At 35.9% G+C, this 27,494-nt stretch overlaps 1 protein-coding gene across 27 annotated transcripts in view; it reads left to right on the top strand.

Moving 5' to 3' along the window:
* PARD3 (par-3 family cell polarity regulator) overlaps positions 1-27,494 on the top strand; it is an 815,317-nt gene that overhangs the window by 534,624 nt on the left and 253,199 nt on the right. For 19 of the 27 annotated variants that reach the window (XM_057498381.1, XM_057498374.1, XM_057498377.1 and 16 more), the window contains 5 exons: positions 1,324-1,449; positions 2,563-2,948; positions 7,704-7,843; positions 16,534-16,662; positions 18,966-19,004. In XM_057498381.1, the coding sequence (XP_057354364.1) occupies positions 1,324-1,449; positions 2,563-2,948; positions 7,704-7,843; positions 16,534-16,662; positions 18,966-19,004 (820 nt within the window). The remainder of the gene's footprint in view (positions 1-1,323; positions 1,450-2,562; positions 2,949-7,703; positions 7,844-16,533; positions 16,663-18,965; positions 19,005-27,494) is intronic. The other 8 variants (XM_057498383.1, XM_057498384.1, XM_057498380.1 and 5 more) reach the window with 1 other exon arrangement.

Here is a 27,494-nt window from a genome sequence, read left to right as displayed (position 1 = left end):
TCTGTTCATTCAGTTATCAGTTTTTAAGATTTTAGTACCACATTGAGTATGCATTGCTGAATCCCATCTCCTCTACCTCCCAGGAGTTGACAGTGCAATAGTAGAGATAAGGTGTGTATATAACTAACAATAACAGGTGAGTGACATAAATGGCCATAAAACAGAGAATAATGATTACTGTAAAAGTTCACAAGAGGAGGCTATGTATTTGGGTATCTTTCTATTGGAAAGCATATAAGGGATACTGTATTTTATTAGAAAATATATATAGGCTATTGGAAATGGTGTCTTCAACTTTATACAGGATTCTGAATTCTAGTGTCTATATGGGCTTTTTTTCCCCTAAGTATTAGGATTATTAAAAGAACACCCGCAAAGTTTGGACAGGCCTAAAATAAGTTCAGAACAATTTAAAAATAATAGTGATACAGAATTTATGCTAACCATCAAGTATATCATAGCATCAGAACTAGGTAAAGACATCTATTTCTTATACTGTGGTCATAAGTGTCTGGTATTTGTCCCAAGGTATACAGAGTATTCTTCCTGTCAGCCAAGAAATTAGTGTTCTAGGATAAGAACATTAGTAATTTTTATTTTTCCTTCTCCGTATTGGTCTCTAAAAGTTCATTAAGGTTTTTCTTTGTACCTGAAATTTGAGTACACATCAAAGAGATGGATGGTGATTGGTACTATTTCAACCTGTCGCTGGCTTTCTATTTTTCTTTAAATGGGAATAATGGCAACAAATTACTTCCTTTTGGAAGACCTAACCACCTTTGGAATTCACAGTATTAAGCACTATCAAATTCATATGCCAAGAATGGGAACTCTTCTATTTTTGAAATCTTTCCTATTTTCATTCTCAAACATACAGTGTTCTGAGGTTAGCCTTTCCTTGTTACCTTTACTTTCATGGAAAGATGGGGCTTGCCATCAGCAGTGTACCCACTGGCTTAAAACAGAAAACTGACAGGGCTGTTCACAAATCCATGGCCATCCGTTCTCCACACTGTGATGTCCACTGAACCATCAGGCAAACTCTCAAGAATTTTTAAGCATAGAGAGAAGTATGCAGTTTCAGAAACATAATACTGACAAGCCAGAAACAATTTCTTATACTGATTGACGGCATCCCTTTTTACACACCATTTAGACTGTTGTGATTTTTGTGTTTGTATTATTTTAAAGTGTATTAATAACGATTCAGTGCACCCCTTTATTAGGAAGTCTTTGTAAATATAATACCAGCATTAAAGCGGTAGGGCATTGTGCACAGTGGAAATATTACATGTGTAATGATTTGCATTCTTAATGTTCCAGAACCCTGGGGTTATTAGTTAAACGATTGGAGAAAGGTGGTAAAGCTGAACAAGAAAACCTTTTTCATGAGAATGATTGCATTGTCAGGATTAATGATGGCGACCTTCGAAATAGAAGATTTGAACAGTAAGTGTGTGCTGGTTGCACTGCTATAGGTTTGACAAGAGAGCAGTCATTTTAAATGCTTCAAACATGTCTGTGATCTCTGTCTTTATGCTGGAGTATTTTCTGCCATTATCTGATTTTTAAAAATTTAGCCAAACCCCGGGTAATTACTACCATTAAGCTCTATTTGAAAATGCCCTCTGACTGATAGAGCACTTCTTAAAATACTCTGGTACCAATTTAGGCTTTATAATTTTGCTATGTCCTCAAGGAACTTTTGAAAAATTAACCAGTGTGTTAGTTTTTATTATACTTAAACTCACATTTTCAGTTTTGTCACACATAATGACTCTCAGTACAAATAAGCAGGCAAAGCTGCTCCTTTAAACCACAGTGTTTAAGTTTACTTCAAATTTTCTTTATCCCAATCCTAGTCATGATACAATTAAAAAGATAAAAGTTGTCCAATTCCTATAAAACAAGGCAAGACTGAGCAAAAGTCATAAGGACTTTGTTCCTCAACTAGAATAAAAGTGAGATGATGGATGGCCTCTCTGGCTGACAAAGAATAGCACTTGGACCAGCAACTGCTAACATTTTGAGTCATTGAAGCCACTTTGGTGTTCTTGAGATTTTTGTATGCACAAAACTTAATTTTGCTAATAGATAATGGATAGTGCTCTCTATAGATTTCTGAGTATATTAAAAAATCTATTTATTTCTTCAAAAACTCAAATGGTCCCCCTATAAGGAAATATTTTACAATCTTTAAAAGTTGTATTGGGTAATGTTGCAGGAAGAAGGTCATATTTAATTTCTATTAATATTGAAGTTATAAAACATCTGTTCTTAAAACTATCATTTAATGATTTACAGTTGAGAACAGCATTTTACCTGTAGTTGTAGGTAAGTTTGTTATTTTTATTTAGAGGATAAAAAGTTTATATTTGGGGAAACACCTATGCTTACCTCAGAGCTTGCACACTTGATTGATAAATGGAATATTAGAATTTTGTTTTTCAGTTTCAACAGTCTGTCAGTTCTTGTTACTTAATTAGTAACGTAATTAATCTCATAATATCTTCTAGTCTGCCAGTCTTAATTTGCCAATTTTCCATTCTTTCTCAAACCCAGAGCACAACATATGTTTCGCCAAGCCATGCGTACACCCATCATTTGGTTCCATGTGGTTCCTGCAGCAAATAAAGAGCAGTATGAACAACTATCCCAAAGTGAGAAGAACAATTACTATTCAAGCCGCTTCAGCCCCAGCAGCCAGTATATTGATAACAGGAGCATGAGTAGCTCAGGGCTTCCGGCTCTGCAGAGGGCACCCAGACTGAACCCCCCGCCTGAGCAGACAGATGCCCACCCACGACTGCTACCTCACAGCGCACACCCCGCTGCAAAGCCACCCTCAGCGCCAACTCCAGCGCCACAGAGTGTATTTGGTACAAGTGTAAGCAGTGGTTACAACACCAAGAAAGTAGGCAAGAGGCTTAATATCCAGCTAAAGAAAGGTACGGCCTATTTTGGTTTTGCTTAATGGAATTTATTTTAAAAGCCAACCAACAAACCAAGCCCCCTAGATTTTACTCCATTATTACGTAAAAGAACTGACAGAACAACTTTTTTGGGAGTATTAAAATTATATATATTTTTATGCTTGTCAGATTCATTTACTATATAAAAATTAAAATGCAAAAGTTCAGATAATAAGGCTTTAAAAAGTAAGTTTATGTGAAGAAGGTAGCAGTTACTATTACAGTAAAATTTTGTCCACAGAGAAAAATATTTTCAGGATGTCACTGTCAAGCCCAAAACAGTAGTGAGGGTTTGACTGTTCGGATTACCCCAGCTGAAGTTCCAATGTAGCCCTCAAGGACAACTTCAGAGGCTCTCCATTCCAACCCTGTCGTCCTGGTGACGAGGAGGGACTGATTTTTCTGAAGCTGTTGCGTGTGGCAGAAGGCTGAGAAACTAGGCCATTGGGGTGGGGTCCCTTGGATGCTGCTTTTCTGGCAACATTACATTGCTTCCCTTTCTTAAGGTGACAAGGGTGATTGTAATGGGCCTTGCTAAATATTTATTACATATGACTTATAGCAATTTATTTATTAAAGTATCCCCTCCCCATGGATGATGGAAGCATGCTTTTCCATTTTGGTCTCTCTCACAGTTCAGAGCAGGCAGCTAGATAGGATTCCTTGATTTCCATCCACTGTCCCCTCCTGGCGCTGAGATATACTTCTGTATTAATCTTCCATTTCAGTTGAACATTCTGGTATATTTTTAAATCATGTCTTTCAAAATGGTGTCATTATAAAGACTATTTCTTTATAGGAGCTCAACCAACTCCCACAGTTAGATGGAGATTAATCCAAGAGAGGTTGAGTAATTTCCTTAAGTCACATGTCTGCTGGCAGCAGATTCTTACTAGAACATTTTCCATATCCTGACATTTAGACCATTTTTTCCATTTAGGGTAGGGTTTACAAGGTTGTAAGCACTGAGATTTGTATTTTTCTTTCTAAATCAGATTCTTTCATTGAACTTTATGTGAACCACTTTTCTGGTAACTGGCTTTTAAGTTCCAAATACTTGGTTGACATGATCAATAATTGACAGCTTTACTCCACTTTTGAAATCCCTTACAGAGTCATACCAATATAAAACCCTTTCTGGCTCTGTTAATTCCTAAATTAAAGAAATACCGTATCATCTTTCTTCCCTTTTCTCTATTCAAATGACAGGCCCTAGTTTTTAAGCAAATCACAAATCAAGAACCACAAATAAAACTGTATAAAATTGTATAAAAAGTAAAATTCTGTTTGGGATCTCTCAACAAAGGAAGGATATTTTACTTGGCCTTTGTCATAAAGATACTAGTTCATAAATATCTTTGCCCTTTTGCACTGATACAGGTATATCCATTTAGTTAATTACAGTCTTTCACACAATTATATATATATATATTTTATTATTTATTATTATTTTTTTAAGTTTGATATTGTTAATGTACAATTACTTGAACATTATATTTACTAGACTCCCCCTATTATCAAGTCCCCACCACATACCCCATTACAGTCACTGTCCATCAACGTAGTAAGATGCTATAGAGTCACTACTTGTCTTCTCTGTATATACTGCCTTTCCCGTGCACACCCCCCCACCCCCCGCTACATTATATGTGCTAATCATAATGCCCCTTTTTCCCCCTTATCCCTCCCTCACCACTCACCCTCCCCAGTCCCTTTCCCTTTGGTAACTGTTAGTTCATTCTTGGGTTCTGTCACACAATTACATTTTAGCAACTATGATCTAATATGAACTTTTTAAATGAAGTGCAATTTTATTTGCTATTAAAAGAATCATTCTGGACTCTCTTGTCCCCTCCTGGAGTGAGCCAGGAGCTCTGTCCTTTTACTTTATCTCTAAATAAAAGCCTGTACCTTGCTCTTCTAAAAAAAAATCAATAGAAAAATAAAGAAAAGAATCATTCTTTTGAGTACAGAAATTAAGTTTTATTTTAATAGCATTTCAAAAGACGTGAGTTCATTCTACATAAGCTGTTTCTGGAAGATGTGCTCAATCAACGAAAGAAAAATAGCAACAATGGTTTTCTTTTAAACACTTTTCTGACCTTGAGTAATATAAATGATATAGAGTCTCATAGACCTATCTTGATTTTAATTTACTAACTGTGAGAATGTATGACAAACAGCAGAAACAGCCTGTACATTCTGCTATTACTTACAAATATTTTATAGAAGAAAACAAATTATGTTTGCTATAAATAAAGAGGAAGAACTGATTATCTTTAATTCTAAATACAGATATTTTAATAATTAGGATTGTGTGATAATAGAACAAGCCTTCATTGTAGTTAGCAGATAATATCTTTACTAATTATTATCGTTACATTTGACATTTTTAATAAAGTACATCAAAGACATAGGTGTGTCAGTGTTAAACTTTAAATAATTCAGGTCAAAATGAACTGTCATGCCTTGAATGACGGAAATTACTCAAGAGAAGCCTTCATTACAGTGATTCTTTGGTGTAATTTTGAAACTATATCATATAACATGACAAAGTAGACTAAACCTAAGTACTTACTTCCATAATTATGATTTCTTAATATTTATTGCCATTTTTGCATTCTCAAATACCCTGCTTTTTTGTAGAAATTAGCTTTATAATAAAGTCACAGGAGAAGGTCAGTAATCTGTTTCAATCAGTACAAAATGTTTTATTGGCTTTGCTAAATGAAAATTGATATCTATTTATCTTTCTTTTAAAGGTCATTGCCTGAACTTTTAGCTTACAGATTTAGGGGTTATTGCTAATATTTTAATAGTATTGAGGTTCATATAACAGTCTGTCTTTGTAGTCCTTACAAATTAATATGACAAAAGAAGGATAATTTAGCATTCTTTCTTAATAAATGTTATTGCAAGTCATTAGGGTTTCATGAAAGCTCAGAGACATATGGAAAATTCCAGCAGAATAATTAGGAACATTTCACATAGACAGTATGCCATTCAAGTCTTCAGCACAGAAGAATCTAGAAATGATTAGTTCACGCACAGTAAAGTGACTTCAAACCTGGAATCAATGAATGTTCTGTTTGAACTTGAGAATTAAATTAGTTTTCCTACAGGTATAATTTCAAGTGTTTCCTTCATTTCAACTACTTCATTTCTTTGATCCATATTTTCGTTCATACTTATCTGCCCATATTTGTTTTTTTACTTATAGATTTATACTCTTGCTTATAGATTTGTACTGGGAGCTGCATCAATTAATGTATTCTTCTATAGATTTTTCACCTTTATATATCTCTGTATTCTTTCCATAATGTCCTAATGTCCATTTAACTGAAACAAAACCTTATATCTTAAAATGTAACTTTTTAAAAAGCTCTGGCAGAAAGAATCATTATTAGAACTGTTATAAAAATTCTGATTCATTACAAATTTGTCACCATCTTCACATTTTTTCTTGGCTCATTTTGGCTTACTGTGTTTTGGTTCTAGTGACATATAACCCTTTTTTGACACTGCCTTGAGCTCATAGGAGTGCCTGTCAAGAAAGCTGCCAAAGAATCTAGAATTTGAATCACACAAACCAGCACTGTAATTTATAAATGCCTTATTAATTTCAGTACCTTTAAATGTAGTGTGATGGTCTTCAGATACGGAAGCTGTGATCTGAGATGAGTTCGTCACTGGGTGATTGTCTTTTTTCGGGGTATCTGGGGGGACTTATGCATGGTAAGATCTAGGTGAATTAGAATAGAATGAGGCAAAGAGAATATGGTTCATCCTGTCATTAAATTACTGTGAGTAATTATAGTTTGGTGAGGTTCTATTATCTGTGTCTAGAAAATTTTCTCTTTCCACTATTTTCCATATCCCTAAAATATTTTCTCTTCCCTTGCTTCACTCATGCTTTTCAAATCTGGATACCATTGTTGTACAAAAATACTTGATATTTGAGGTACTGTGGGTTTTAATAGAACTTTGTTGTTGTTTTTTCAGTAGAGAAATTAAGTTTATTTTCATAATCAAACATTTGGACCAATTAAAAAACTTACAGCAGGCATATTTGTATATTACCTTTAGTCGCGGGTTGAGTTCACGGAAAGGCAGAGACAAGCCAGCGAGGCAGCAGGAAAGCTTTATTTGAATGCACTCCAGGGGAGGAGCGGCCCCAGTCGAGTAGACAAGGCCCGGTGGGTTAGGCAGGAGGCCTGTATATTGCATTCTGGGTAGGAGGCTCCTCTTTGACTGACAAGGTCGGGTATCTTGGTCTACAGGCCTGTGTGAAGCCATCCCTCCCGGAGAGTGCGCCCTTCCCCATGATGAGGGTGGTTTGGGGGGATTTTCAGTCTGTTGGATTGCTTGGGATCTGGTTGGGACCGGTTTGACCTGGCCACCATAGGCAAGGAAGTTCTCTCCCTCCTCATGTGGACCCCCTACCTGGGCAGAGTGGGGGTGGTTTTTTCCTTGAACTTTATCTTCCTTTCCCCTGGCTGCTCATGTCAACCCATTTCTTCCTAGAGTAGTGAATTTTGGTGTATAAACCATTTGAACTTTCCATAATGTAGTCCATTTTGAAAAATTGATTACAATTTACGAAGTGTTACAGAAATGTAGATCATTGTGAAAGTCACAATGTCAAGTTGCAACAGAGCACAACAAATCCTTTTATGCATGATATACCCATAACATTCAAGTTATTTAATTTACTTTCTCTTGTATTGTTAGGTACAGAAGGTTTGGGGTTCAGCATCACTTCTCGAGATGTAACAATAGGTGGCTCAGCTCCAATTTATGTGAAAAACATCCTCCCGAGAGGGGCTGCCATCCAAGATGGGAGACTGAAGGCAGGGGATAGACTTATAGAGGTGAGTGACTTCCTGTAAGGCAGAAGTTTCATGATTATGGAAAAGTTCCCTTTTCAAGGGTCAATTGTTTTTAACATTTCATAAAGTATGAAATTAAATTACGTCTTTTAGCAGAAGTGTATGTCATGAAACAATGTATTTTGGCTTTGACATTTTCCCATGCTATTTGATGAGAAATATCTTTCCATTTAATTTACTCATAAACTTTTAGTTATTCAGACATTTGGTTTATGAGATAGCATAACATTTTGTCATTATGTAAGTACAATGTCTATTAGGTTATATTTCTAGATGGCTTTAAATTTATGTTGAGCAGTAGGGAAATGTTGTATACTTGGTAATCAGAACAGAGACAAATGAAGTAAATGAAAACAGTGTGTCTTGATGAGAGCAACAAGGAAATTTAGAAGTGGCAGCATGAGGATGAATTGAGACACTAAAAATCAAATGTCAGGAAATAAAGAAATCATTTTTCAAAGTTTCCTTCCCGTACATTATGAGTGTCAGTTTATTGATTTGGGGCTTTGACATACATAAAAATATATAACTTCTGTTTGTGGAAATGCTGTGCATATAGAAATAGAGAAGAAAGATTGAGAAGAAGTATACTTTATTACCATTTTTCTCATTGTTTTCTTCAGAAAACATACTCTGTATTCTTAGCAGCAGATACTGATTCCTAATTATTAACTAGTATTCACATACTAATGTTAAAGTGCATTTTATGACGTAACACTTTTTTCTTTACTTGCAGCTTCATACAGTTTTGAACTCTCCAGCTAAAGATCTCCTAGTCATTTCTTGAAAAATAGTGGAGCAAAGGAATAGTTCGCAGGTTCTATCCCACATCTACATTTTACACCTACATTCCTTTGGCCTTACTTCTTTCCTTTGTGTGTTACTTGTGTGGCTCCTATTTTATTTTTTATTTATGTATGAATTTATTTATTTATTTGACAGCTCCTTTTTTAAAAATTTGCTTTATTTTGGTATGATTAATATACAATTACATGAGCAACATTGTAGTTACTAGACTCCCCCCATTATCAAGTCTCCACCACATACCCCATTACAGTCACTGTCCATCAGTGTAGTAAGATGCTATAGAATCACTACTTGTCTTCTCTGTGTTATACTGCCTTCCCCAAGCCCCCACCCACATTATGTATGCTAATCGTAATACCCCTTTTACCCCCTTATCCCTCCATTCACACCCACCCTCCCCAGTCCCTTTCCCTTTCATAACTGTAGTCCATTCTTGGGTTCTGTGAGTCTGCTGCTGTTCTGTTCCTTCAGTTTTTTCTTTGTCCTTATGCTCCACAGATGAGTGAAATCATCTGGTACTTGTCTTTCTCCACCTAGCTTATTTCACTGAGCATAATACCCTCCAGCTCCATCCATGTTGTTGCAAATTGTAGGATTTGTTTTCTTCTTATGACTGAATAATATTCCATTGTGTATATGTACCTCATCTTCTTTATCCATTCATCTATTGATGGACACCTAGGTTGCGTCCATTTCTTGGCTATTGTAAATAATGCTGGAATAAACATAGGGGTGCATATGTCTTTTTTCAAACTGGGCTCCTACATTCATAGGGTAAACACCTAGGAGTGGAATTCCTGGGTCAAATGGTATTTTTATTTTTAGTTTTTTGAGGAACCTCCATACTGCTTTCCACAATGGTTGAAATAGTTTACATTTCCACCAGCGGTGTAGGAGGGTTCCCCTTTCCCACATCCTTGCCAACATTTTTTGTTGTTTTTCTTTTGGATGGTGACCATCCTAACTGGTGTGAGGTGATATCTCATTGTGGTTTTAATTTGCATTTCTCTGATGACTAGCAATGTGGAGCATCTTTTCATGTGTCTGTTGGCCATCTGCATTTCTTATTTGGAGAAGTGTCTGTTCAGATCCTCTACCCATTTTTTAATTGGATTATTTGCTTTTTGTTTGTTGAGGTGTGTGAGCTCTTTCCATATTTTGGATGTCAACCCCTTATTGGATATGTCATTTATGAATATACTCTCCCATACTGTATGATGCCTTTTTTATTCTACTGTTGGTGTCCTTTGCTGTACAGAAGTTTTTAGTTTGATATACTACCACTTGTTCATTTTTGCTTTTGTTTCCCTTGCCCAGGGAGATAAGTTCATGAAGAAGTTGCTCATGTTTATGTCCAAGAGATTTTTGCCTATGTTTTCTTCTAAGAGTTTTATGGTTTCATGACTTACATTCAGGTCTTTGATCCATTTCAAGTTTACTTTTGTGTATGGGGTTAGACAGTAATCCAGTTTCATTTTCTTACATGTAGCTGTCCAGTTTTGCCAACACTAGCTGTTGAAGAGGCTGTCATTTCCCTGTTGTATGTCCATGGCTTCTTTTTCATATATTAATTGACCATATATGCTTGGGTTGATACCTGGACTCTGAATTCTGTTCCACTGGTCTATGGGTCTGTTCTTGTGCCAGTACCAAATTGTCTTGATTACTGTGGCTCTGTAGTAGAGCTTGAAGTTGGGAAGCGGGATCACCCCTGTTTATTCTTCCTTCTCAGGATTGCTTTGCCTATTCGAGGTCTTTTGTGGTTCCATATGAATTATAGAACTATTTGTTCCAGTTAGTTGAAGAATGCTGTATTTTGATAGGGATTACATTGAATCCATAGATTGCTTTAGGCAAGATGGCCATTTTGACAATATTAATTCTTCCTACCCAAGAGCATGGGATGAATTTCCATTTATTAGTGTCCTTTTTAATTTCTCTTAGAGTGTCTTGTAGTATTCAGGGTATAGGTCTTCCACTTCCTTGGTTAGGTTTATTCCTAGGTATTTTATTCTTTTTGATGCATTTGTGAATGGAATTGTTTTCCTGAGTTCTCTTTCTGCTAGTTCATCATTACTCTATAGGAATGCAACGGGTTTCTCTGTATTACAGTGAAAAATTGACTTTAGGGTTTTTTATGTACAATATCATGTCATCTGCAAATAGTGACAGATTAACTTCTTCTTTACCAATCTGGATACCTTTTATTTCTTTGTGTTGTCTGATTGCTGTGGCTAGGACCTCTAGTACTACGTTGAATAAAAGTGGGGAGAGTGGGAATCCTTGTCTTGTTCCCAATTGTAGGGGAAAAGCTTTCAGTTTCTTGTTGTTAAGTATGATTTTGACTGTGGGTTTGTCATATACAGCCTTTATTATGTTGAGGTACTTGCCCTCCATACCCATTTTGTTGAAAGTTTTTATCATGAATAGATGTTGAATTTTGTCGAATGCTTTTTCAGCATCTATGGAGATGATCATGTGGTTTTTGTCCTTCTTTTTGTTGATGTGGTGGATGATGTTCATGGATTTTTGAATGTTGTACCATCCTTGCATCCCTGAGATGAATCCCACTGGATCATGATGGATGATCTTTTTGATGTATTTTTGAATTCAGTTTTCTAATGTTTTGTTGAGTATTTTTCCATCTAATGTTCAGCAGGGATATTGGTCTGTAATTTTCTTTTTTTGCAGTGTCTCTGTCTGATCTTGGTATTAGAGTGATGCTGGTTTCATAGAATGAGTTTGCAAGTATTCCCTCCTCTTCTATTTTTTGGATAACTTCAAGGAGAATGGGTATTATTTTTTCTCTATATGTGTGGTAAAATTCAGCAGTGAATCCATCTGACCTGGCATTTTATTCTTGGGTAGTTTTTTGATTACTGATTCAATTTTGTTGCAATAATTGGTCTATTTAGATTTTCTGTTTCTTCCTTGGTCAGTCTTAGAAGGTTGTATTTTTCTAGAAACTTGTACATTTCTTCTAGGTTTGTTAGCTAAAGATTTTCATAGTATTCTCTAATAATTCTTTGTATTTCTGTGGTGTCCATCATGATTTTTCCTTTCTCATTTTTGATTCTGTTTATGTGTGTATATTCCCTTTTTCTCTTAATAAGTCTGGCTAGGGGGGTATCTCTTTTTTTATTTTCTCTAAGAACCAACTCTTGGTTTCATTGATTTTTTCTATTGTTTTATTCTTCTCAATTTTGTTTATTTCTTCTGTGATCTTTATTATGTCCCTCCTTCTGCTGACTTTGGGCCTCATTTGTTCTTCTTTTTCAAGTTTCAGTAATTGTGAATTAAGACTATTCCTTTGTGATTGTTCTTCCTTCTTTAAATAGGCCTGGATTGCTATATACTTTCCTCTTAGAACTCTGCCTTCGCTGCATCCCACAGAAGTTGGGGCTTTGGGCTGTAGTTGTTGTTTGTCTCCATATATTGCTTGATGTCTTGTTTTAATTTTGTCATTGATCCATTGATTATTTAAGATCATGTTGTTAAGCCTCCATGTGTTTGTGAACCTTTTTGTTTTATTTGTGCAATTTATTTCTAGTTCTATACCTTTGTGATCTGAAAAGTTGCTTGATACAATTTCAAAATTTTTTAATTTACTGAGGCTCTTTTTGTGGTCTAGTATGTGGTCTATTTTGGAAAATGTTCCATGTGCACTTGAGAAGAATGTGTATCCTGCTGCTTTTGAGTGTAGAGTTCTGTAGATGTCTGTTAGGTCCATCTGTTCTAGTGTGTTGTTCAGTGCCTCTGTGTCCTTACTTATTTTCTGTCTGGTTGATCTGTCCTTTGGAGTGAGTGTTGTGTTGAATTCTCCTAAAATGAATGCATTGCATTCTATTTCCTCCTTTAATTCTGTTAGTATTTGTTTCACATGTGTAGCTGCTCCTGTGTTGGATGCATAGATATTTATAATGGTTATATCCTCTTGTAGGACTGACTCCTTTATCATTATGTAATGTCCTTTTTTGTCTCTTGTTACTTTCTTTGTTTTGAAATCTATTTTGACTTATACAAGTACTGCAACACTTGCTTTTTTCTCTGTATTGTTTGCATGAAGTATCTTTTTCCATCCCTTCACTTTATTCTCTGTATGTCTTTGGGTTTGAGGTGAGTCTCTTGTAGGCAGCGTATTGATGGGTCTTGCTTTTTTATCCATTTTGTAACTCTGTGTCTTTTGATTGGTGCATTCAGTCCATTTACATTTAGGGTGATTATCAATAGATATGTACTTATTGGCATTGCAGGCTTTGGTTTCATGGTTACCAAAGGTTCAAATGTAGCTTCTTTGCTCTATAGCCATCTAACTTAACTTACTTATTACACTATTATAAACACAGTCTGCTGATTCTTTATTTCTCTCCCTTGTTTTTCTTCCTCCTCTACTCTTTATATGTTAGGTGTTTTATTCTGTACTGTTTTGTGTTTCCCTTGACTGATTTTGTGGATAGCTGGTTTTATTATGCAGTTAGTTAGTATTTGGTTCGTCTCCTTTCTTTGGTGTGGTTGTATTTTCTCTGGTGACATCTATTTAGCCTTAGGAGCACTTCCATCTAGAGCAGTCCCTTTAAAGTACACTGTAGAGATGGTTTGTAGGAGGTAAATTTCCTCAACTTTTGCTTATCAGGGAATTGTTCAATCCCTCCTTCAAATTTAAATCATAATCTTGCTGGATACAGTATTCTTGGTTCAAGGCCCTTCTGTTTCATTGCATTGAATATATTATGCCATTCCCTTCTGACCTGTAAGGTTTCTGCTGAAATGTCTGATGATAGCCTGATGGTTTTGCCTTTGTAGGTGATATTATTTCTCTCTCTGGCTTCCTTTAATACTCTGCCCTTGTCTTTGATCTTTGCCATTTTAATTATTATATGTGTTGGTGTTGTCCTCCTTGGGTCCCTTGTGTTGGGAGATCTGTGGACTTTGATGGTCTGAGAGACTATTTCCTTCCCCAGATGAGGTTGTTTTCAGCAATTATTTCTTCAAAGACACTTTCTGTCTCTTTTTCTCTCTCTTTTTCTTCTGGTACCCCTATAATGCGAAAATTGTTCTGTTTGGATTGGTCACACAGTTCTCTTAATATTCTTTCATTCATAGAGATCCTTCATCTCTCTCTGCTTCACCTTCTCTGTATTCCTGTTCTCTGATTTCTAGTTCATTAACAGTCTCTTGCACCTCATCCATTCTGCTCTTAACTCTTTCCATTGTTTGTTTCATTTCTGTTATCTCCCTCTGGAATTCATCCCTTAGCCCTTGAATATTCCTCTGTAGCTCCATCATCATGCTTATGACTTTTATTTTGAATTCATTTTCAGGAAGATTGGTGATTTCAGTCTCACCAGGCCCTCTCTCTTGTGTTTGAGGGATTTTGGAGTGAACAAGGTTCTTTTGCCTTTTCATGGCGATGGGAGTGGTCACCAGAGAGTGGCACGTGTGTTAGCTGGGAGAACAAGGTCCCTTCCTGCTTGCTGGTTGCCTTGCCCATCTCTGCTGCCTGTGCCGGGCAAACCACACATAGGGAGCAGCCTCTGAGTTAATTCCCTGAGCTGCTGTGGGCGGGGTGACACTTGGGATTGCCTAGAGCACTGGCAGGGGTTGCAGGCATGCGGCACATGTTCTACCGCAGGAACAGTGCCCCTACATGCTTCCCAGACTCTGCACCGGTTTCCTCTGCCTATGTCAGTCAGCCGTGTGCAGGTGGCAGCCTCTGGGTTAATCCCCTGAGCTGCTGTGGGTAGGGTATCCCTGTGGATGGCCTAGGGCACTGGTGGTGGTTGCACGCAAGCATCATGTGTTTACCATGACAGTAAAGCCTCTCTGTGCCTTTTGGACTCTGCAATGGTCTCCACTCTCTGTGCCAGTCAATTGCCAGCAAGGGCAGCCTCTGGGTCTGGCCCTGTTAGCTGCGTGGTCAGAGAAACCTCTGTCTGGTTGCTGTGGGCAGGGCTGCTCCCTGGCTGCTGCACAGCAATGGCAGGTCAGCTGTTTTGCTTGCAGTGCTGGCGGGGGTAATGAAATGCAGGTTGATAATTGCCATGAGGGGCTTTGGAGCTGCATTGCCACCCAGGGCATTAGGGTGCCTGAAGTTAAACCCTTGTCCCTTTAAGACTTTTAAAGCACCCGCTTGTCTTTTGTCCCATGGCAGCAGCTGTGGGAACCTGTTTGCAGTCTTAGTCTCCGATTTTGCTTTTCTGTTCCTCTAATATCCAGTACACCATGCAATGTGTGTGTCTGTGCTCCCAGTGCAGATTACTAGGGCTGGTTATTTACCTGTGCTTCCACTACCTCCCCACTCTGATTCTTTTCCTCCCACTGCTGAGCTGGGGCTGGGGGTAGTGCTCGGTCCCCCCAGGTCACGGCTTTGTAACTTACCCTTTTCCTGAGATGTTGAGTTCTTGCAGATGTAGATGTAGCCTGGCTGGTGTACTGTATCTTCTGGTCACTCTTTTAGGAATAGTTCTATTTGCAGTATTTTCAAAATACATATGGTTTTGGGAGGGGATTTCTGCTACCCTACTCATGGCTCCATTTTGAGAGTCTCCCCGGCAACTTCTTTTTTTTTTTCAGACAACTCCCATGCCTCCCTCGTCTTGAAGATCCCACTCTTGGTACTCAGGTGGTGTTCCCCATGTAGGTCCCTTTTTTAAAGAGTCGTCAAGAAAGGCTAAGTAAAAGGAAAGTTTTGAATACAAAGTATATTTAGGGTGTTGTTCCCATAGAGGGCCACTTGTCCTCGGGTTGTAGATTGAATAGTATTAGTCTAGGTTTGCAGTTATGGTCTGTTTTATTTACTACAAGTCTCAGCTGGACTTGAACCTCCTCATCTGTGCCTCTGAGTCCAAAATAGTCTCTGTCACTTTGTCCCTGCCCTCCCCCTTTAGTCCCTGCACCCCCAGCTTCTTTCTTTCTAAAGGTAATCACTGTAGGTTTCCTCTCACTTTCATCTCACAATTGCTTTACTTTCAGCACATCACAAAGGCTTTTGTTCTTCTTTTTTGACCAATCAGAAGGGTCAGCAACCTGTATTTCTTCAGACTTAGACTTTGTTTTCAATAGCTTTCATTGTTCTAAGAAACTATGTTTTCACATATTTTTAAATCTAACTTTCTAGTATCTGTAGTTGTAGCTAGATAATATCAACAATTCTGTGGGCAGTTTTTCGGAGGATCTGGAGAATATTTGGAAGCATACATAAAAAAACTGTCAACTGACTAATTTTTTTATTATCTAGAATTTTTTTTATTTCTTTGAACCTGTTGTCCCTTACCTATTTCCTACAATCCCTTAATAATAGTATGTCATCTAAGATGGTTTTTAACAGAGGGGCAAGATTCCAAAACATATTTTAACCATGGACAAATGTTATTACAATTTAGTTAACATACTTAATTGCCTTGCCAAAGAATTACTTTTGTCTGAAGAGAATAACATAAAATACTTCAAAAATTCTACTGTCATTTTCTTTTAAATACATGGTGCCACCTATAAATGCAATACCTTTTCAATTTGGTGTAAGAAAACCTATGTTACACAAGGCTACCCAAGTATCTCAGTTCAAAGCCAGTGAGTTTTGTGTCAACCTGACATTTTAGGTGTATTTGTTATTTGTCACTTGTTAGTGCTCTGATGGCTGTAGTTTTAGTTTATTGATGAGCCCTAAAAGATTTACTGCATCCTGTGTCACTTCTAGAAACCTGGTCTGAATCTCTGTATTACCCAACAGAGCCTGGTGGTTACCGACTCATGACAGAATTTACCATGGAATGAGTTCTGTTCTGTAGCAGGCAGTGTCACTTCTGGAATGTGAGTCTTCTGTTCTCTGTGCAGGACTGCATCTGAAAACTTTTTATTTGTTTTAGGTAAATGGAGTAGATTTAGCAGGCAAATCCCAAGAGGAAGTTGTTTCCTTATTGAGAAGTACCAAGATGGAAGGGACTGTGAACCTTCTGGTCTTTCGCCAAGAAGATGCCTTCCACCCAAGGGAACTGGTGTGTACATTCAGAGCTGATGGAAGATTTCTGATGCACATGGGCTAGGGATCTGGGTTAGCTTCCCGATGGCTGATGTTTATTGAGACATTTTTCCAAGCAGTTTCTATTTATTACATATCTTTCAGCCCTAACTTAATGTAAGCATTCTTTTATCATAGTCCCTCTATTTTGGAAGTAAATATCCACAATGTTGTGTATAGCGGTATTTATTTAAAAATCAAGTGGCAGGGGCGTTTTCTAGGATAGCAAATGTTTGTTAGTGAATGCTTTCAGATGGACTGGGTGAACGCACAGACATTGAGTATTTCATAACTGTCATTTCAAAGGCTGTTGTTGAAAGCTTGCCATCTTCTACACTACATATGACAAGTTTTCTTATTTCAAATTTTCATTGTACATGTGGCTAAGCCAAATAAAGATGCTTGCTTACTGTTATGTGAAAAGGAATACCTTAATTAAATATTATCATTGAAAATAAAAAGATCTCAGTGGCAATAAGCCCCATGGCCATAATTTACTAATATAGACATTATTTGGAATGACATAAATGAGAAGGTGTTTGTTTGCAATCTATTTCACTTTTTATACACATATCATTATATCTGAATATTAAGGGTATTTACATAGTATTGGTGTGAAGGAAATGTATACATTAAATCGACAGAGTTCTGAATGTTTTTCTGCAAAAAGTGCCAGGTTTCATTTATAAGTAAAAACAACATAGTTGGAGGAATCAGTATTATCTTTTGATGTGGTGAGAAAATTATTTCACTTCAACTACAGTGGTATTTTAAATATTTCAAACCAGATTCTAGTTGGGTCATTTTAGATAATTTGTCATTGCTTCCGGGAAGCTCTTCACTTTGTGTAAATGAAAGCATGTGGATGCCAGCATGGTAGTGCTTTGTGAAGCCGTTCCCCAGTTTGTCCGAAGGCCCAAAGTCTTGTAGGGTGTTCTTCAAGGATGGGTTTATAGTGACTAATAAAATTTTTCTTTTATTAAAAGCCAGATGTATTTCAGTCATAGGAATTTCATATCCCTTGGTTATGCACAGTTCTAAAGTTTACTGTGATTTCAAGGAAATTTCCGATTGTGATAGGGCTGAAAAGTGGGCACTTGTGCTGTAAGTAGGTTTTGAAAAATTATAAAAACTTCTTTATTTCTATTTTGAAATGTTTAATGCATTATTTCTCAAATTAAATTCAGTTTTCCATTTTCTTCCCACTGTTATCCAATTTTGTGTTTAAAATGCCACCTGATCCTAAATCTGGAAATGTCTCTATTAAATTGTAAATGAACACTTAAAAAAAAATTGACAAAGCAATGTGATTTGATGAAGCTTCAATTCTCCCTCAGTGTGTCTTAGCTTGGGTACCAGTTAGCATCATTAGGTTGCCATGGCTCAACACCACTCTTCAGCAGCCTTTCTCACAGTTACTGCCAACATACAGCCAGCTTACCGTTATTCAGGTGGTTCTTGTCCAATTTTGATCTTCTAGGCTTCTGCTGTCCCCTTCTGCTGCCTACTCTTTTTTTATTCTTCGTTATTTAATTTATTGCTTGTGAGCTTTTCATTAAGGAGTGAGCCAGTAGGCTGTCAGTCTATTATTCATGTTGCAGCTGCTTTTCAAGATTTGAAAGAATGAAATACTGAAAACTTCAGGGGGGTGGCATTTAAAATGATCTTTGTGTCCAATTAACAAAACTCTATTCCTCTGTTCGGAGTGTCTGTGTTTAAATTCTGTGTCAAAATGAAATAATTCCATCAATATGTGCCTTTTTTATAAATCAACCTTCTAACTATCTTTGTAATTAAAGCAACTCTATGATAACATGGAAAAGTATTACATTTACAACTTGTATAATATTTTAAAGTATAATGCTTGTGGTTTAGACTATTATTACCTGGTTTAGCTATCAAATTATAATGTATCTTGTAACTTACATTTAGTTGGGATAATTAAAAGACAAAATTAGAAACAGTGGCACAAAGAGAAAAGCAATACGTGAGATTTGTTTTCCTCCAAATAATTTCATGATGTACTGTGAATGAGCAAGTAAAAATTTACATCTAGAAAATTTTTAAAGACACACACCCATATGCACATATAAGATAACATAACCGTATCAGTGAAAGTTTGGAAGACAGAGTAATACATTTGCCTTAACATAATCATCCTCTAGAAATTTGATTGATTTTAAGAACCAACAAAATTTCCTTCAGAGTAAAACTTTGTGTCTGGTGTGTTGAAGATGGCTTTGGTCAGTCTGTATTTATGTTTTTCTTCAATTCTTCTAGAACGCAGAGCCAAGCCAGATGCAGATTCCAAAAGAAACGGTAAGCACTTTGTCTTTTGCAGGATATAGAGATGTTGGAAAGATAAGTGAAACTAACTTCTTCCTAAGTAAATATAAAGTTAAAGTTACCTGGCCTCCCATTTCCTGGCTCATAATAAATACTAGATAACTTTATTAAATCCCAAAGTGGTTTTATCTGAAGGTGACTTGCTGCTACTGCCCCAAATGGAGAATATTTTGTGATTATTTTTTAGTTAGACAGGGAGGAGAAAGAGAGAGGGATGTTAGAGTAGCTTGCTATTTCCCTGCATATGTGGAAGGGTCAAAAGGTGGTGTAAAAACGTAAGGACTTTAGGAGTTGTGAAATGCTGTTTTGTAAGTGGCTACAAGTGAAAAAAAAAAAAGACTTGATTCAGGCACAGAAAAAAATAGGGCTGAAAGCACAATAAAAATGTACAATAAGCAGGAAAAATAAAATGACATGTCAGTCATTAGGCTAAACATATTGGTTGTCATAACAACTTATAGTTATTATATGTTATAGAATATTATAACAGGGTAATTTCTCTTAATAAAAGTAAGTACTCACAGTTTAGATTAAAATGCAAACCTTGTTCTGTTCTGTTTAAAAGAGAAGTCCTGAAGCAGTCTGGAACAAAGAAGTAACTTGAATTCTAGCAGGCAGTGCTAATGTAATGTAGGTTAGGATGCCATATCAGTCTCTCAAAGTATCTTTTCAGTGTGGGTGCACTGTATAGGGAAAAAGGTAGTATCCTTTTAGTTTATATTGATACATGGTATCACCTGGTAGAAATGCTAACAGTCAGATCTTTTATACATAGCATAAAAACATACCATTCCCAAACTCTTGTAAGTAGAAAGAAAATTGAACAAAGCCATGTGTACAGTAGGTGATGCTAATATGTGTTTTTTTCAAACTTTTCATATTAGGTAGACCAAAAAAAAAGTAAGAATAAGAATTTGAATAACACCATTTACAGGTTTGATTTTTCTTTACAAAAACAGACAACTTGGAACCTAATAAACAAACAAAATGTTATTTTCAAATATTCCATAATTACAAAAATGGATGACAAATCAGACCTCATAGGAAAATCAGTAAGCAACTTTGAGAATCATACACATTTATAAATATAGGGGTTGTAGAAATTTCATTGCCTTAATTTTTTATTTACAAAATGAGTACATCAATGATAGCCAATCAAAATCACAGTTGTGTATGTGTGTGGAAGGTAAGGGGAAAGGTTGAAAGGTAAGGGGAAACTGGAAAAATTGATTGCAAAGAGTTAAGTTGGCACCAGAGTAGTTTATATTATTTTAAAAGACATTAGTGATGACAAAATGTACTTGTTAAACTAAAATACAGTCGCATGATATTGTTGCAGGTTTAGACAAATAGATCATTTAAACACAATGATGATAGAAACAAGCTTAGTATGTATATGTATGTGTGTGTCATGTTAAAGGTGGCATTTCAAAATAGTGTCAAAGGATGTTATGTAACGTTTAAACTACTTTGACACTCACTACAAAAAGTTAGATTCCTTTCTCTCACCATACACCCAAATAAGTCCTAGTTGATTATGAAATTAAACCTAAAAGAGTACTAAAAAGTATTGAGAAATCTGTGAAAATCTCTAGTAACTTTGGTTAGAGATGTCCAAGCATGACAAAGCCAAAATGTCATTAGATAACATATGTATAGATTTGCTTATATATGTATGAAAATCTTTTCTATAGCAGTAGCCATACCATGAAGTAGTTAAAGGATAAATGCTGAATGGGGAACCTACTTTGCAATGTGATCCTTGGGTGAAGAACCATTCTTTTGTTAGAATCTTAGTATCATAGAACTGTGTGGAAAACACATAAACTACATCTGTGAATGCCTAAGACAATCTGTGATGGAAAATTTACTTTACATGTAAACTACATCTGTTAATGCCTAAGACAATCTGCAATGGAAAGTGATGCTATAAGCAGTAAAGATAGGCATGTTCTTTCAAAACATTTAGTCAGTCTCAGTGAGGAAATTGATGATTAGCTTTGAACTTTTCGATCATGAAGGGGAAGAGGCAGCACTGGCTTTAAATGTGGTATTCCACTGAGAGTTCCAAGGTCCATTCCAATCCACTCCTCACCCAGAAGCTTTGTGTGTTCATGAGCATGCCAGAGTAAATGACGATTCAGGCCCTTTGACAAAGAATTAGCATATGTGTCTATCATGGGTGTGTGCCTGATCTCTGATTACAAATGGAAATTTTTTCTGGTGAGAGTTTTCCAAGCTAAGTCAAAAGCACAGGTTTTTTTTTTTGTTTTGTTTTGTTTTTTGTTCCATATGGTCTCTTTTTGGTTTCTTTTGTTTTTTTTTTTTTAAGTGTCCCCTCACCCTGTGCCTCTTCCTGCACTTGCTATGTATGCAGTACCATTTGGGGTTGTTAAAGGATTCATGTTAAATTGCCTTCTAGGTTCTTTTCATCTCTTTGTACCTTTGATAGAAAGTCATTACATTCAAGTCTTGAAAGTCTCTGATGTTAAACTTTCATTTAATTGTAAGTACCTTGAGACCGTATGTCCTAATGCTCAATGAAGTTGTTGGTTGCTTGATTATCACAACGACCCATAACTGATGTAGTTTGAGAAATTAAAAATACGCCATTAAGGTAAATAAGTGGTGTCAGTGACTAGTAGACTTTCTGAATTTCTGAGATGTCAGTTTCCTGTATATCTTCTAACTATTGTATTAAATAATGAGAGTGAGAAATTAGAATCTCTAGTTTTAGGTCACCTATTCAAAATAGGACAAGAGCTGAATTATGTAACCACAGCAGGTCACTTGCTTCATGTCCTGAACACAAACTCCTTTGCCTTTGAAAAGTTAACTTCACAATATTGGACACTCTGATGTGGATGTCCAGGTTGGCCAAGACAGTACATGGGTGTGTTAATCAGGGTTCTTCAGAGAAACAGAGCCTATCAGAGATATTTATGTATATCTCCAATTTAATATGATGACTTGGCTCACATGATCATGGAGATTAAGTACTAATCTGTGGGCCAGTAGGCTCAAGACCCAGGAGAGCTGAGGGGCAGTGCTAGTCCAAAGGCCTGCAAGCAGAGACCCAGGAGAGTTAATGGTGTAAATGATGAAGTCCAAAGTCAGTCTACTGGAGACTTCCCCTTGTGCAGGGAAACCTGTCTTTCTGCTCTGTTCAGGCCTTTAACTGATTGGATCCCCCCACTTTATGGTGAGTGATGGTTTTATTCAAAGTTTACCAACTTAAATATTAATCTCATCCAAAACATCTTCTAAGTTGATACATAAAATTAACATCACAGTGAGGCAGTGGATTACCTGCTGGCTCTCTGGCCTTAGCTTAGCAAAGTGCCAGTTTCTTCCTTGGGTTCCAAATGGATCTAAACAAACTTGCTTATTAGTAAGCCCCCAGAAACTCTCAGGTAAGTTCCATGTAAGAATATAATAGATGTTAATCAAGTTCAGGGCTATTGGATAAAAGTAGAGCTTTATAAATAACATAGTTTAGAGATGATACCAAACCACAGAGATGAGGTATAATACGTGCTGAAATGTCATGAATTCAAAATGCATTCCAAAAAGAGTTAGTAGGTTCTTCTCATAAGGAAGTACAAGGATACACTGGGGAGTCTTTTGAGAACCTCCCAGAAGAAGATCAGGAGGCATTTTGATAGGCTAACTTCAGAAGGTTATAATTTGACTTAGAAATTTAATGAGCTAGGACATAAGCCTGGTCATTGGTAGGTTCATTTAACTAATGGTTGTAGTAGATCAAGTAAATGCTACTATATTGACCCCAAATGAGGAAACAGTCGAACAAGTTAAGATTACAACTCCCTTTGCAATCACATCAAAAAGAGTAAAATACTTTGGAATAAATTTAACCAAGGAGTGAAAGACTTGTACTCTGAAAACTACAAAACATTGCTGAAGAAAAGAAGACAGTAAAAACTATAAGACATTGATGAAAGGAGTTGAAGATGGCACAAATAAATAGATATTTTGTACTTATGCATTTGAAGAATTAATATTATTAAAATATCCGTATGTATGTGTGTGTCATGTTAAAGGTGGCATTTCAAAATAGTGGCAAAGGATGTTATGTTATGTTTAAACTACAAAGTGATCTACAGATTCATTGCAGTCTCTATAAAAATTCCAATGCATTTTTCACAGAAATTGAGAAAACTATCCTAAAATTCACATGGAACCACAAAAGACCCCTAAGAGCCAAAGCAATCTTAACAAAGAACAACAAAGTTGGAGGAATCATGCCTCCTGATTTCAAAATGCATTACAGTGCTTTATTAATCAAAAGAGTATGTACTGGAATAAAAACAAACACAGATGAATGGAACAGAATTAAGCCCAGAAAAAAGCCCACACATACACGGTCAATTAATTTATGACAAAGGGGCCAAGAATATACAATGGGGAAAGGATCTCTCTTCAGTAGGTGGTATTGGAAAAACTTGATAGCCACTCACAAAAGAATGTAATTAGATCATCATTTACATAAAAATCAACTGAAAGTGGATTAAAAATTTGAATGTAAGACTGGACAAACCATAAAACTCCTAGAGTTTAAACCCCTTGACATTGGTCCTGGAAATGTTGTTTTTGGATTTGCCAACAGAAGCAAAAATAAGCAACTGGGACTACATCAAACTAAAAAGTTTCTGCACATCAAAGGACACCATCAGCAAAATGAAAAGGCAGCCTATGGAATAGGAGAACATACTTGCAAATCATACCTGAGAAGAAGTTTATATCCATAATATATAAAGAACTTATCCATCTCAATAGAAATAAAATAATCTAATTTAAAAATGGGCAGAAGAACTGAATAGACATTGAGAAAACATACAGATGGCCAACAGATACATGAAAAGATGTTCAACATAACTAATCAGAGAAATGCAAATCAAAACTGTAAGATATCCCTTCATATCTGTTAGAATGACTATTACCAAAAAAACAAGAGATAATGAGTGTTGGTGAGGATATGGGAAAAAGGGAACCTAGTGCATTATTGCTGGGTATATAAATTGGTGCAGCCACTATGGAAAACAGTAGGAAGATTCCTCATGAAATCGAACATAGATCTCAGTTGATGCAGCAATCCCACTTCTGGGTGAATATTGGAAGGAAACAAAAACACTGTGTCAAAGACCTGTCTGCTACCCCATGTTCACTGCAGCATTATTCACAGTAGCAAAGACATGTCAACAACCTAAGTGTCCATCAATGGATCAATGGATAAAGAAAATGTGATTATACACACATACAGACACACACACACACACACACACACACACAATCTTAGCAAATGAATGTTTCCAGCCATCAGAAAGAAGGACATCTTGCCATTTGCAACAATGTGAATGGACCTCGAGGGCATTACACTAAGTGAAATAAGTCAGAGAAAGACAAAAAGTATGTGATACCACCTATATGTGGAACCTAAAAAAGTCAAACTCAGAAACAGAGGTAGAATGATGGTTTCCAAGGGATGGGGGAGAGAGAGATGTTCGTCAATCAAAAAGCATAAGCTTCCAGTATAAGATGAGTAAGTTCTAGGAATCTAATATACAGCATGCTGATTACAATTAATAATTCTGTGTCATATACTTGAAGGTTGCTAGGAGGGTAGATCTTAAATATTTTTACCATGAAACAAATGGTAATTATATGACGTGATGGAGGTACTCACTGATGCTATGGTGACATTCATCTTTCGCTATGTAAGTTATATCAAATCAATATGTACATTTTAAACTTACACAATGTTACATGTCAATTATGTCTCAGTAAAGCTGGAAAAAAAAAAGTCCAGTCAAACAAAGCAAATAGGAAGCCTAATGGAAGAGTGAATTGTAAGTCTTACATCTTCACTGAAAATATTTAAGAAATTATTTGTGATAAACTCATCATCAAACACTTTATGAATATAATGTAAATTAATTTTGATATTCTGGATAACAGATGAAAGTGTATAAAACTTTCTAGCTTGAGTTTAAGATTTATATTGTCACACATTAATTATATGTTAACTAACAGTTTGGCTTGGAGCATCAAATGTTCCTATTGTCACAAAGGATTTTATAAAATGTATGCTATATCTAGTGCTTTAAATGCTTAAACTTATTTTATATTTTTAATTCAATGAAACAAGTTTAAACTCAAGTGATTCAGACTTATCTTAATTTTATTCCAAAGTTGGGATAGAAGAGTCTTTTCATGACCTAACAAAAATAGTATTACTTTTTTTATTAGTACTTTTGTATAGTTAATCCCTGTACCAATTTTTAAGGAATTCATTTGCAATTGCTTAATATTACTGTAGTAAGATAAGAATTTCTTAAGGTTTGGTGCCTTTTCCCTCGGGAAATATATCTGTTCTTTTTTTAATTGTCCTCCTCTTGTAGATACTGATAAAAATCTTTAAAATCTTTAAAATTGATTTATCTTTTTTTGCTATTTTTAGATTATTTTAAAGAGTGTGTTGGTAGTAATGTCTATTTTAAAAAATAAAAACTTTCAGCTATACCAAAACTTCTGCATTTAATTACAATGGTTATTACATTTTATGTGATACATACAATACTGTGAAACATTTAATGCTCAGTATTTGTACTATCAAGCAAGAGGTTTTAAAGTTCTTTAAATTCTACATTAATTACAGTTTTCATTATGAAATATAAGACTTTCAGAAGACTTTAAAGAACAGTACAAAGAATTCCAGGATGCCCTTTACCTACATTCCCCAGTTGTTACTGTTTTACCACATTTAAATTGTCTTCCATCTCCCTCTCTCCACTTTTTCCTCCTTTCCTTCCCATTATATATATATATTTTTTTTCTGAATTAAGAATAAATTGTAGACTTAGTTCCCCCATCTGTCAATATTTCTGTGTGTATATCCTAAGAACAAGGACATTTTCCTATGTAACCGGAAATTAACAAAATTTTAACCATGTGTTATTCCCTGTTGTTGAGGTTTATCTCCTTTACTGCATGCAAAATGCATGCATGAATAAGTATATGAGAATCAAATTCTGGTTCAGTTTCCAGTTCAGGACGATGCATGGCATTTAGTTGTTGTAGCTCTTTAGTCTCCCTTAATCTGGATACTTTCTTCAGTTTATGTTTTGTTTATTACTTTTAAATAGTAAATTACTTTGAGAATATTCCTCAGTTTGGGTTTGTGGGATGTTCCTTTGATTGGATTGGATTTTTCTGGCTTACTGTTACAGATTAATAACTGTGAAACATTTATGCTCAGTATTTGTATTATCAAGCAAAAGTTTTTAAAAGTCTTTGAATTTTACTTATTTACATCCACTATTTGAATTAGAATAGAGCATGAGAGGCCAGATGTGACATTTAACTTTGCTAATAAAAATAACTAACCTTAAAGTATCAGCACAAATAACACTCCATAAACATTCATCTCACATATGGGATAAATTAGAATGTATAACTTAAAGAAACTCTGGACTATGAATGAAGGGTTATTCTTTTATGCGAAAAAAACCCCCAAACAAACCAAGATAATTTCTCTATTTAAAAAATCCTCCTCTGAACTACAAACATAAAGGACTGTTACTGTTTTGGTAACTCCATATTATTTGATCTCTGTATGGTGAATAAGTGCCCTTTAACTTCTATAAGAACTTCTGGTAGGTGTGAGAATATATTTTGGTCTGCCACCATGACACAGTTGTTTCCTATGAGCCATGAGGTATTCATCCCTAGGCAGCCTTCCTCCCCAGCACCAGTCCATGCCCATTTAAAACCACCTCCTCCTGCCCTCTTGGACACTGTACAGGTACAGAAGACAGTTAAAATCACCTGCAATTAGGTGACTCCAGTGCCAGTCATTTTGATGTGTATTTTTTCTTGATTTTTCTTCTGTACCTACATGGCTGATACATGTCATGTCCCAGGCATATATCATGTCCTAATAAATCTCATGTTCCAACCAGAAGGAAAGATTGATACATCCCTTCCTTACGAAGCTTTCATTGATATGAGAAGACAGACATTAAACAATTTTTTTAAATAGCTTCTCAAGGCTTACAATGGGTGAAATAGTGGAAGTTCTGAAAGCCTACAGGTTAAAACACAATTTCTTAGTCATACATTATTTTTCTGTTTCACCAAATGTAATTTTCTTTGAAACTATAATAGCTGAATGATATTCCATTGTATAAGTATATCTTAGCCTACTTAATGTCATACATATAGGTGGTTTCCAGTTTTTAGCTGTTACAATTAAAGCAGTGAACATCCTAACAGTTAAATCTTGCTCATGACTACAGTTAGGTTTGTGGATATATTACTAAAGGTAATATATCTGGATCAAGCAATAAGCAAAATGTAGAGGCTTTTGCTAAGCCTGTCAATATGGCTTCCATAAATATCATACCTTTCTGTATTTTTGACAGCAGTACAATAAAATTTCCATTT

The sequence above is a fragment of the Manis pentadactyla genome, chromosome 3 (genome assembly GCF_030020395.1).
Source record: "Manis pentadactyla isolate mManPen7 chromosome 3, mManPen7.hap1, whole genome shotgun sequence".
NCBI classification, from domain to species: domain Eukaryota; kingdom Metazoa; phylum Chordata; class Mammalia; order Pholidota; family Manidae; genus Manis; species Manis pentadactyla.
Note: the sequence above shows the minus strand (reverse complement) of the source record. Positions and strands in the feature narration are given on the sequence as shown.